General features: G+C 52.0%; 3 protein-coding genes across 3 annotated transcripts; 1 reads left to right on the top strand and 2 right to left on the bottom strand.

Moving 5' to 3' along the window:
- Positions 1-425: 425 nt before the first annotated feature.
- CDV56_105991 (uncharacterized protein) lies at positions 426-655 on the top strand (the record flags this gene model as incomplete). The annotated part of the gene is made up of 1 exon (XM_026759610.1): positions 426-655. A coding segment is annotated over one exon (230 nt), but the record flags the coding sequence as incomplete, so codon positions are not given.
- A 368-nt stretch (positions 656-1,023) lies between these two features.
- CDV56_105683 (putative sensor histidine kinase/response regulator) lies at positions 1,024-5,078 on the bottom strand (the record flags this gene model as incomplete). Its single annotated transcript, XM_026759302.1, has 6 exons — positions 1,024-1,292; positions 1,340-2,720; positions 2,772-3,075; positions 3,142-4,433; positions 4,495-4,639; positions 4,705-5,078. The coding sequence occupies 6 exons, from the start codon at positions 5,076-5,078 to the stop codon at positions 1,024-1,026; spliced, it is 3,765 nt and encodes a 1,254-aa protein (XP_026611807.1).
- A 1,456-nt stretch (positions 5,079-6,534) lies between these two features.
- Positions 6,535-11,841, bottom strand: CDV56_105146 (putative MFS transporter; the record flags this gene model as incomplete). Its single annotated transcript, XM_026758765.1, has 8 exons — positions 6,535-6,722; positions 6,784-8,595; positions 8,654-8,931; positions 10,629-11,312; positions 11,374-11,501; positions 11,556-11,569; positions 11,625-11,675; positions 11,730-11,841. The coding sequence occupies 8 exons, from the start codon at positions 11,839-11,841 to the stop codon at positions 6,535-6,537; spliced, it is 3,267 nt and encodes a 1,088-aa protein (XP_026611806.1).
- Positions 11,842-12,227: the final 386 nt, after the last annotated feature.

Here is a 12,227-nt window from a genome sequence, read left to right as displayed (position 1 = left end):
CCCCTCCCCCACGCCGCAGGCACAGCCTCCCACGCGCACGTCTCCATCTCCCCCCCTTCAAACGAGGACGCCTTCCTCGCCGGCGTGCTGGCGCACTACCCGGCCCTGCTGGCCTGCACCCTCTCCCAAGACACCAGCTACGAGCGCGTGAAATCCGGCCTCTGGGCAGGCAGCGAGTGGGTCGCATGGGGCACGCAGAACCGCGAGACCCCCGTCCGGAAGATCGACCGCGGCCACTGGGAGCTCAAGTCCCTCGATGGCCTGGCAAACATGTACCTCGCCATCGCGGCGTTTCTCGCAGCCGGGTACCTAGGCCTCGAGAACAACACCCCTCTCACCGTGAAGGACTGTCTCTGTACGTTCCCTTCCTTCCTCTGCTCCTGCTTGGGAAAATGCGTATAATGTGATAACTAAACGAGAAGCAGGCGACGCGGCTACCCTCACCGACGCGCAACGACAGGACCTCGGCATCACGACTCCGCTTCCCAAAACCCTCGCGCAGAGTCTCGACGCGCTCGAGTCTGATCTTGCGCTTCGGGAACTGCTCGGTCCGTTCCTGGTCCGCAATTATGTGATTGTCAAGCGGGCCGAGGCCAAGAAGCTGGCTGCCATGGGCGACGAGGAGCGAAGGACGTGGCTGATTGAGCGGTACTAACTACGACCTGTCGACAGGATTGCACTCCATACCTGAAATGGCATGTTATATATACCCTAGCCTGGGTGCAATTGGTGTAGACCGACTAGCTAATGAATAGTTGAGAAAGTAACTGTTGTGGCTAATGCTGCATTGAATGCAATTCCTTCTTCAATTATTTATTCATTTGTTTTTATTCATTTGATTTCATGAAATAAGTAAACATACAGGGGGTATCACGTGTATCAACCTCTAACCGTATACAGAGGGGTAATCCCACATCAAATCAAAAAAAAAAAAAAAAAAAGATGAAGGTCGCGACAAGCCATAGCCGAGATAGTCATGCGATCAACCGAAATCAGAGACCGTAAGCAAAGCATTCAATAACGTCATGAAGCAGAGGGCGACGGAGATGGGGACTTTCTATCCCGCAGTCCCCGTTCCGCCCATTCATCCAACAGTCTCGAGACTTCTTTGAACGACACCGGTTTCGTCAAAAACAAGTCCACCCCGGACGTCAGTGCCTCCGACTCGTCACGCGAACTGCTCAGTCCCGTCAGCGCAATGATCGTGGCGGGCCCACACCCGTCGCGCTCTCTCTCCAGTGCCCGGATGGCGCGCGTGGCTTCGAACCCGTTCATAACCGGCATGGACATATCTTTCTTTCGTCAGTAAGTCAGTTTAATCTGTGGTAGATTGGCCTACCCATGAAAATAAGGTCGTAACCCTGCTGCAACCTTTCCACCGCGTCCACGGCCAATTTGCCATTCTCTGCCGAATCCAGAACCTCCAGATCTTGTTTCTTCATGAACGTCAACATCAAATTCAGATTGATCGAATTATCGTCCACCACGAGGATGCGCGCCTTGCGCTCGACGCGCTTGCACGCCGTCTCCGGCGGCGTGGGCAGTGGCGATATGGATGTATCGCTCCCGTGAGGTACGTCGGCAATGTCGGACGAACTTTGTGACTGACCCGAATCCTCAGAGGAAAGGGCCCTAGGTCTGATTGAGGTGGCGAAAGTGAGATCACAGGTCGAAGCAAGTGGGTCTGCGTCTGGCAAGTCCGCACCCGGCGAAGGGATGCCACTACGCATCTGGGGTCGTTCGGGAAGTTCAATGCGCGGCCCCAACGAGATGTTCCCACGTGGTCCATTGTCAAGACATTTCCTGATGCAACGGGCAAGCTTGTGCGGGCCGCAGGGGCGACGGATGATGTCGACAAAAGCGGCAATCGGTGACCACTCGGCCCGGATAGCGCTGTAATCAACCGACTTGTTGCAGAGGATCAAGAGCGAAGGGAGAATGCCAGAGACAGCCTCCTTTGGGATGCTCGACAAACTCTCCTCGTCTGCCAAAAGCACATCGATGGACTCTTGTGACGCCAAGGAAACCAGCTCCAGGCCGTACCAGTCCGTCAGGTAGCGTGCAATGATAGCCCAGAAGCGATGTTCGAGGGCATCAGCAGGCTCAATACCGAGAATGGCGACACGTCTGCCGCCATGGCTGTCGCGGAGCGAGAAGGCCTCGTTCATGGTGTCGTCCTGCCTCGACGGAGTCGACTGTGAAGTCAAGCTGTCCTCGAGACTATCCCCCGGTTCCGGGCGCGTCAAAGGAAGAGATACCTTGACAGTCGTGCCTTCGCCAGGCCGGCTGTGGATGTTGATAGTCCCGTTTAACGCTTTGACGAGACTCCGAACGATCGATAGCCCCAGCCCAGTTCCCACCGCCAGAGTATCCTCCTGAGCAAATGGTGTGAACAATCGTCCTCGTAAGAACTCTTCCGAGATGCCTTTGCCCGTATCAGAAACGGTCAGGGTCACAAGTTCCTCCACACCATGTCGGCGTGACCGACTCTCGGACGCCTCGGTGACCTCTAAGAGCACCGAAACCCTGCCCGACTCGGTGTACTTCATGGCATTGCCAAAGACGTTCATGATAATGCGCCGCAACGCACCCGGTTGAGTCCGATACACCCAATTGTTCTGTGCGATATCCATCACCACTTCCACCTCCGCTGAAGTATCCGACTTGGGCTTTCGCCGCGGAAGCGGGAGCGTGGCAGCCGAGTTCGGTAAAAGCATAGACTGATCCAAGGTAGCCATCGACTTCTGCCCATATGTGTGGCCTAAACATACGCCTTCCACCACCTCCTCAGCCAGAATGGCAAGATCCGTGGTGATAAATGTGTCCAGATGCGCAGAGATCTTGTCCATGTTCGTCAATTCCGACGGCGAAGTCTTGCTCCTCTTGAGCTGACGCCAGGTCCTCTCGAGGGACACAATCTTGCTGAAGTCTAGGACTTGATTCATAGTATCCAACAGTGTCCGACCGCACGCGTTGATCGTTTCCAGCAGAGACAATTGGAATTCGTCGAGGTTTGTGCCGTGCAAAAACTCTGTGGCCGCCAAAATGCCGTGGAGTGGACTGCGAAGTTCATGCCTAAACCCAAGTATGTCAATGACCGGTCGATGAACCAAGCATGATCTCTCCCCCTCCAATACTTACGAGATACTTCCGATGAAATCACCCTTCTGCCGATCGGAGATCAGGGACTGGACCCGGTTGCACTCTGCCATGATGGATGATCCGAAGCCCAGAACCGAACTCAGCTCGACAGAAGGGCTGAAGACACGTGTCTCTATTGTGTTCCAGCAAAAGCAACCTGCGAACCACTGGGAATTTGCCGCGTTCCACAAAGGAACGAACATGACCTGAGTCGCGTTCGGAAAGAACAAATTCAACATGGCGTTTTCCGATTGTTTCCACTTCTTGCCACTGCCCCGCGGCATTTCGGTGGGTTTCGTGCTTCTTGAGCGATTTCTGTTTGGCTGCTCGTCATCGGAGCTAGAAAGAATTCCATCTCGATGAAAGGACCAAAGCTTGCCCTTGGTGTACCGACGCAGCAGCTGGTGCAAAAACCCGCTGTCGAGATTTGCGGCAGGGTATAGCACTGTCGAGCCCGGCCCTGGGGCAAAGGGTTCGTCTTGGGTGGAGACCGCCAATACAGGAACCGGGGTACCGTTGTCTCCTGAGCAATCACTCCCGGTCTCGATATCAAGCATGTGGCTGTTATTGACCTCCAAAAAGATAACACCCCCGTCGGCATCCAACTCAAGACTTTCGCGGAGAAGATTGGCGGCTCTTCGAAACGCCCAGGAGCCGCTATGCGATTCATCCAACGTCAGCCCCTTCCTTCTACTTCCCGCCCACCAATCTGGGAGTGGCGTGTCCGGGCCGGAAGAATTGTTTTGATCGCCATTGTCAGCTTTTGAGTCGGATACCGAGCTGATGGAGCGCGCATCGACGCTGTGAGAGCGTTTGGAGGGAAGTTCGAAACTCTGAGAGGACCCGACCGAGAGGTGGTTGGCCCTCACACCGGACGACGCGGGGGTGCTAAGCGTAGGGGCAGAACTCCCTGAACACGAGGGATGAGGGTCGACAAAGCTAGAACTGCCCTCTACGAAATAACTCAGACCCCGAGACAATCGAGCCGCACGTCTTCCTTCGGAGGCCTGCCGGCTCACCTGTAAGTACTCCATGATGAGCATTCCCAACGAGCCAAGTGTCTCCTTCTCAAGGTCGGAAAAGCCATCGCGAGGTTTGGTGTCCAGCGCAAAAAAACACCCAATGTTGATATTCGTTTCTGTCGTTAGAGGCGTTCCGGCGTAAAAGCGAAAACGAGGTCCGTCGTTGACGAAAGAGAGGTTTCTATACGGCTCGCTATCCTGCAGGTCATTGACCACAAAAAAACTGTATTCTTTGGGATCCCTCGAAGACGGCGGAAGTGCTACCGTAGCCTATAGCGGACAGAATTCAGTCGGCGCGATGAGCTAGATAATTCAGCGAGGAAAGACCTACCTCGCACATCCCCCAAGCACTAGACGGCAGGGTGGAGCAACCTTCCCAGACCCCATTTTTCCCAGCTTCATAAGAACGGACATCACTACCGACGGGGGACTGACTTGCTTGAGCGAGAATGAACTGCGAATCTCGGTCGGATACACTGTAGAGCAGAAAAAACTATATCAGCTATGACCGTCCAGGCTGTAGTTAGTGAAAGTCCCGTACCTGATAATCACACGCTCCACATTTAGACGCAGCGCTGCAAGCTGAGCAAAGGAGGTCAAAGTGGCATTGTTCTGGCCTAGAACCAAAGTTTCAGAGACGGCTGGAGAGAACGGAGAAGCTTCCCCAGTTGTCACCAGCGGTGGTGACAATTGTGGTGGGGACGGCGGTGAGGCTGAGGATGCAGAGGGCGCATGAATCGAGCCATCGAGGGCTTGCGCCGTGGCTGGCGGGAGAGAACCATCGGCGATCGAAGCGTTACTCACACTGATGGAGTCTGGTTGAGAGAGACGTTCAGGTCGAAAGTAGCGATAGAGCTCGCGAGCTCTGCGACCGGCGTTATGGTCATCCCCTCGAGCTCGGGATGTTGATTCCATAACTCAGTGGTGGTGTCGGATCGGAGATCGAGGTATTTCATAGGAGGGATCGAAAAAGGAAAATTAGCCTGATGGAACTTACGGAGTATTTTCACCAGTAGAGATCCATTCTTGGCCCAAGTCGCTGGATGGATATAAAGAGAATACGAGGGCAACAAAAAGAGGCAAGAATAGGAGAGATAGAATGGTTGGTTGTGATGAATCGACCGCGGGAGAAGAAATGATGGACCACTGCAATTTCTGGCCTGTGCCGGTTTGCGGGAGGGGAAGACGATTAAGGGTCCGGAGAACTGCCTGCTTCAAACTTTCGATTCAGAGCTTTAAAAAGGGAAAAAGAAGAAGCAGTTGATAGGGAGATGGTAGATGGATCTGTATGACAGCAACAGCTCCTAGAAGGAGGAATAATAAACGGTACACAGCGAACGCGACACATTTAACCATCTCGCTTGATGATTCGCAACACATTCAGATTATTATTCTCGCAAATGTTGGAACCAACTCTACTCCACCTTTGATATCCGTTGCTGAATCGGGCAGTGATCACTCAAAGGGAGAATCAACGGGAGCTGGAGTTATTAATCATCATCATCGTCATCGTCATCGTCACCATCATCATACATAACATGACATGGCCACTTACGGAGATGAACGTTGTGATACTTGTGCAAGGGACTATTACTAGGGTAGAAGCCAGTCCCTCAATCGTAATCCGCTAGTCTTCATGATAAGGTAATACTTATCATCCAGAACCAGCACACTCACAGTTCCAGTCCTCTCCACAGCATGTTAAGGCAATGAGATTAACCTCGGTACCTTGTATTACCGTTGATTCAATCCCACCTTGGTTCCCTGTTTTCTGGCATGAGCTAATCCTCTTCCGGTAGCACAGGGCCAGCCGGTTTGCAAAGCCGCCAATCAGAGCTCGAGCTGCGTATTCAGTGTGATCGGTTGATGGGGGACGGCGGACGCTGAGTCAGCAGGCTATCTAGGCACCAAGGCATCCTTTTCAATTGCACTGCCCACTGTTTGAACTTTATTATTATTATCAATGATACCAGGGGTTATGGATTTCGAATATGCATGATGATATAAGAATCCCACACTAAGATGATCTGCAGCAGCCGCTAGCATCAGTCTGGTGTCACTATGATCCATGGAGTCGCCTCTTCTCCTTCTGATTGTTGGCCGTTTCATCCAACGACTCTTGTTAAAGACATTAGCCACAGCGTGGCGTTCTGGAATTCGATGGGACTAGTGGGACGGCAGATCAGTGGCTGACACATGTGGCGAATCGACGCAGATCATCTGCTGTTGCAGTCTTGCAGAGGACCCTCTGCAAGGGATAACTGAATGACTCTCATTTCACGATGTTGGTCTTCGTCTAAATTCATTTCCATATGTCAATCATAACGTGTACATGTAAGCATTTCTCATGCCGATTGATAACTGTCATCACTCAAAACTTCTCCATCAAACACTTCCGTACCGTCCACATCCGAGCCCGCTTGCCGTAGATGTACATGGGTATCGAGAACAACAAACATCCGAGTTGAATGCCCCCCAGTGCGAGGAATACCGTCCGAGCGCCGTCTGCCTCAAGCCAGTCGACAATAAACAACGAAAAAATTAGACCGTGGAATACGTCTAAAATCGAAACTTGTTAGCCTTCTTGCCCTACTTGCGGAGGAGAGATCCCAAGACCTACTCTTGCTCCAATTCAGAGTCACCAAGGCCTCACCGGCATACTGCCGGTAGCTATCCACGCAGAAAGTGATCGATGTGGTGCTGCCGAGACAGCATCCAAACGAAACCAGACCGAAGAAGATCGTAGGCACGATCCAGGAGTCTTTCACCTCCGAGCTCCATCCAAATGCCATCAATCCTGCCGAAGTTGATAGAGCAATCGGGATGGCCATCACAAGACGGAACTCTGGCTCGTAAACGCCTCCATTGCGCCAAGACATAAACCGCACAATCACATCGGATACTTTGCCGGCCACTGCCGTTCCCAAAAGTCCGCCAACAAACGGGGAAATATAAACGAGGCCTGTCTGCAAAGGTGTGAAGTTGTAATTCTGCGAGCCCTGGTAGAGATGCGCCACAGACTCGGACAGCACGATAAGCCATCCGACCGACAGCGAATACACTACTGCTGACCAGAGAACGGCCGGGTAGGCGAACAGAATGAACGGCCGGACGGCGACTCGTAACCATTTATCATGCGAAATTCGTCCGTTCCAAATCCGCAGATAATGCGTGAAGGGGATTTGAGGTTTCTCCCGTAGTCGGTTGGTATACACCTGCGCTGGAGGCAGTGGTCCAGCTGGATCTACGGATTCGCTGCGCGCCGGTGACACAGCAGCTTGCCTAGCGGCTTCGAGATCGCGCTGAGAGCCCGACTCGCGAGTGACTGCTGGAGCTGGTATCTGTAGGGATGCGTCATGCTTCTCAGGATCCGGCGAGCCCAGCTGGTCGTTGTCCTCGGCTGGTGTTTCGGATGGCTGGTCATCACGGTTTCTGTCCTTCTCATCTACCGGTTTTCCTTCCTGGACTTGATCCTCCGCAAAGCCGACGTGACCCCTGTTGGTCTTTCTGGGAGCAGGTGAGATGGCATCTCCATCCAAGACTGGGTCCTCTAGACGGTGGTGGTGAAGTTGTCGACCCCGGAGACCGTGTGTCACCAGGTCTGATACGCTCCGTATCATATGAGGACGCTTGTGAGAGCGACGAGGACGCGGTGTACGATCCCAGAACGTTTCGGGAACGAAAAAGAAGAGGAGGACGAGACTAGCACCAACAATAATTGCGACGATCCAGAACACCCAACGCCATCCCAGATTGCCGATAATAGCAGCGCTGACCAGAGGCACCAGGTTTTTGCCGCCAAGGAGGAGAAGGGTGTAGATGCCAACACGATATGCGCGCTCATGCAGGAAGTAGATTTCGGCAATAGTAGCCGAGGGAAGACACTCGACAGTACTGACGGCGATCCCTTGGAAAATTCGAGCAAGCACCAAACTGGGGTAATTTGGAGACAAGGCACACCACACAGCAGAAAGGATAAAGAGTGTAGCCCCTAGGAGATACACCGGTCGCTTTCCCCATAGAATTGCGGTTGGGGACATGATGACCGACCCGACTCCGAGTCCCAACATGTACAATCCGGTGGTGTAGGCCACTTTTTGAGTGCTTACACCGTAGCTCTCAGAGACTTGGTTGAAGCCCGCAGCAAGAATGGGCGTCATTCCTCCTCCCATTAAGCAGTAAAAGCCCAGGGAGAGCAACGCAGCATCGCGCCGCCACATGGGCCAGTTCAGTGGGTCATTGACGGAATCATCTGGCTGCGGATTGAGGACAATCTGACCGTCTGCCGTCTTCTTCGGCTGGGGAGCCGTCGCGCGCGACGAAGAACGAGATGAAGGATAAGCATTAGGTAGAGAAGATGCGGACGTCCGCCGCTGCTGGTGCCGCAGTCCCAATGGTTCGTTGCGATTTGAAGAGAGCAACAGTACCGTTCCTAGAGAAGGTCAGAATTACCACTGCAACATTGGCACAGGTACGTGTGTGAAACGTACCTGGTACTTCATCGGTCTCCTTGTCGCTGAGAATCCCCAAAGTTGCCTTCGAACGGTAGTTCGGGTTATTGACGGACTCCGACTCCTCGGACTCCGACTTTCCCGACCCTCTCCGTCTGAAGAACCTGTTCCACAAGCCTTGCGCTGGCACGCGCTGTGAAGCAGAGTCATCCGAATGTTCGCTTGGGAGATTGACGGAGGATGTCTCAGCCTCAGCCATCTTCAACTGACGGGTGATGGAGACCACCTCGGGCTCCTTGGGTTTGGACCTGGAAACTCTGATGCAAAAACACATGGTTAATTTTGATCTTTGCTTGAAATGGGAGAAAACCAAAACGGCGCGGGACAAGGCCCAAGGTTATAAGCACCTGTTGCTGCAAGGAGCCGACTGTTGCACGGCAAATCAAGATAGTGGTATAACGCCACTAGAATGCAAGAAATGCTGCGATAACAACAGTCTAGACTCAGCCTCTATAGCTCTTGAATCACTTGTTCTGTTGTGACTCGAGAATGCGAATGCAAGACTACCTTCCCTAAAGCTAGGGGTCAGATCACGGCCTACGAGCAGAGAACCAGAGGAAGCACCTGAGCAACGTTGCTGACAGGCATAGCTGACGGGGAGGAATGGATGAGGAAATTTAAAGAATGAGAAAGAGAAGAAGAGGGATGAGAAAGAAGAGCGATTAATATGGGAGTCCACGGAGATGACAGGTGGACGTTGGGAGTCGGTGAAGCTCGAGGACAAAGAGGGACCGGAGCTTGATGCCCAGACCATCACACGGAAGAAGATGTGGATGATGGGCGTTCAGGATGTAGCAAATCTGAGGCGGATGATGGAGCCAGTCTCATGGTCAGATTGGCGTATGGTATTGGTTATTTCCAGGCGGTGAGCAGCTGCACTGCGGGAACCGCGGGGTACTACATCTATGATCTACCTATTTTACGCTCTAACTTGGGTGGAGAGCATGCCCAATGATAAGACGGCAGAATTCCTTGGTGTAACGTCGGTGTAATGAGCTAAATGCTCTTTGTTTCTTGGCCTTGAGGATTCGCCTTCGGATGTGACTGTTTGCTTGATAAGGCCATCACATTGCAGCCCACGGACTCCATGGAATGGACAGGATTGATGCCACTGATTTGCGCGGATCAGCATGCACATGACACCACAGATGACCTTTGTTACTTGCTTGCATCTCACTCAAAGACATTAGTACTTACTATCTATCTTGTCTTTCACCCTGAAAATGGGCTGTATCCATATTCAACCAGTCTAAAATAATAGTGCGTTGATATTGGTAGATGGCGGCACACCGTTTCAGCCCGAAACTTAAAGCATATGACCGCCGCATTATTACTACCAACCTTGAGGCACAGCTATGAGGGGAAGAGAAGAAACACAGTTTATGCCCCTATTTTATATTCTGACTTCGATGACGAATTCCTCAGTCGGCTTGTCAATCCTCTTTTCTTAACTGCGCAGGAAAGTGCATCATACACGTTGCCAATGCGAGTTGTGCACCTGCTTGTTCTGCAAGATCCCAAACAAAGCATACAGCGACGTGCGAGAAGCATCACGAGTATAGTGTAAAGACCGACGTTCATCAAGCTGACTCGACAGTTGGTGCTGTACGCTGTCGTCATCCTGCAGCGGGTTTCGCGTGGAGGGCTCAGTAAGGCAAAACAGTGAGTCTCCCTTCGTGAAGTGATTGGTTGTCTTGGTCATCTGGAAACCTTACCATCGTCGAGGTCAGTAGGCAGATGATCCGTAGTTTTATCATCAGCAACGCCCGAAGTGCTGAAACAAACTGTCGTCATCACATTCATTGTTGTCGGCCAGAGCGAGATGAAGCAAAGTTGAAAACTAAAGCATCAACAAAAAGATAGGTATACACATCGAATTTATATGTGAGCCCGCCGTCAAAGAAACATCTATTGATATATACATGCTGCCGAAATGCAAGATCATCCGTCTTACCTGGTGAGCGTCGTCTTCACCGATTCAAGATACCCTTGGTTCGCATACATCGCACTAGCGTCCCATACCATAATGCCCCCGAAGCTTGAGAATGCCTTGCTCCAAGCGACAACCTCTCTGAGCTGCTCAGCAGTAACATAACCACTTCCAGCCGAAGCTGCATTTCCCGGCAGACCGATGAAGACCTTAACCTGCTTGTTCTTGGACTGGCTCTTAGCCCACGCGTCCCATAGATCAAAGTTGAAAGCACCCTGCTGCATTGAGCCGAAGGAGAATGCATTCACGCCGCAGAAATTGTTGTAGAACTGCACCCAGATTGCATCGAACGCAACGGCTCCATCCAGCATCTCCTGATCTGCTACGTCGGGGAACACGCACTGCGGCGCAGCAGTCAGGTAGTATTTTCTGTCCGCAGAAGCATCCATCAAGCGGCGCAGCTGATTGGCAAAGGGCACCATATTTGTGACGCTGGTCTCGAAATCGAAGTCAAAGCCGTCGATGACTGCATCACCGAATGGTCGGTATGCGGTGTTACCTGCGTTCACGGGTCCGAAGATCTGCCACATCTTGTTGGCGGCTTCGATGGCTGCTGCCTCCGAAGCGAAACCTCGTTCTGTTGATGTTGCTCCGCCGATAGAAATGAGGATGGTTTTCCCTTGTTGCTGGCATTTTTTGATATCTTCTCTGAAAGTGATGGTGTTATGTTAGCCTAACCATCAGCGACACTTCGCAGTACGTGACTCACCCGATCTGAGGACAGTTTAGGAGGTTCGTGCCAGGATAAATACTACACTGGCTTTCCTGGTTGGCGAAGTCCATCTCTGGCAGACCAGCTGCACCAGATACTCTCGTGACAAACGACAGTTGAAACACCTGCTGCAAGTAAGCTTCCTCACGGATCTCAGATCGATCATGTCACCATCATACATCGATATGCGGATCTGAGATTGAGTCAGCCTTTATTATTGCCCATGAACGAATTCATGCATCACATACTACCACAGTAATAACTCAGGCGTTGTTGGCCTGTGTTTCCCGAATTTTGACCTGAGCAGGACAGTCAGCATCTTGTGGCCTATGGCTAGCCTGAAGCTCAAATACCCCAGTACACAGCGACGGTGGATGAGGAACTGGTATCCAGCAGAGAGTGGATGCTGTCAAATAGAGCAGCAAAGGCTGCTATCGAGTATAGCAGGTTTCTAGTCGATAACATTCTGTAAGATCTGCTATAGATCCAGTAAAGCCAGCAAGACACACACCACGCTCGAACTTCGTCGTCATCATATTTATGGAGTCCAAGGATATACATTTATATCAATCTTTACAACACCAACAAAAGGAACCTGGGATACGGAGTGTACGAGTAGTATCTGCGGCGTCTCGAACTGGAATCTCGAGCTGCGCCTCGCCCTTTGATACAACGCCCACCATTGTCGGATTGTCTCCAAATATGCCCAAGTCTCCGACTCGAATCCAGATTTAGCATCTGAAACTTGCTGTGGTGCAAAAATCTCCATGGATTCGTGAAGTCTGAAGTGATCAAATGCGCATCAGCCCCAAGATGGTTTATGGCTGTCAGCCTTGCGATGCAATCGACCA

This window comes from Aspergillus thermomutatus (genome assembly GCF_002237265.1).
Source record: "Aspergillus thermomutatus strain HMR AF 39 chromosome Unknown NODE_205, whole genome shotgun sequence".
Taxonomy (NCBI): Eukaryota; Fungi; Ascomycota; class Eurotiomycetes; order Eurotiales; family Aspergillaceae; genus Aspergillus; species Aspergillus thermomutatus.
Note: the sequence above shows the minus strand (reverse complement) of the source record. Positions and strands in the feature narration are given on the sequence as shown.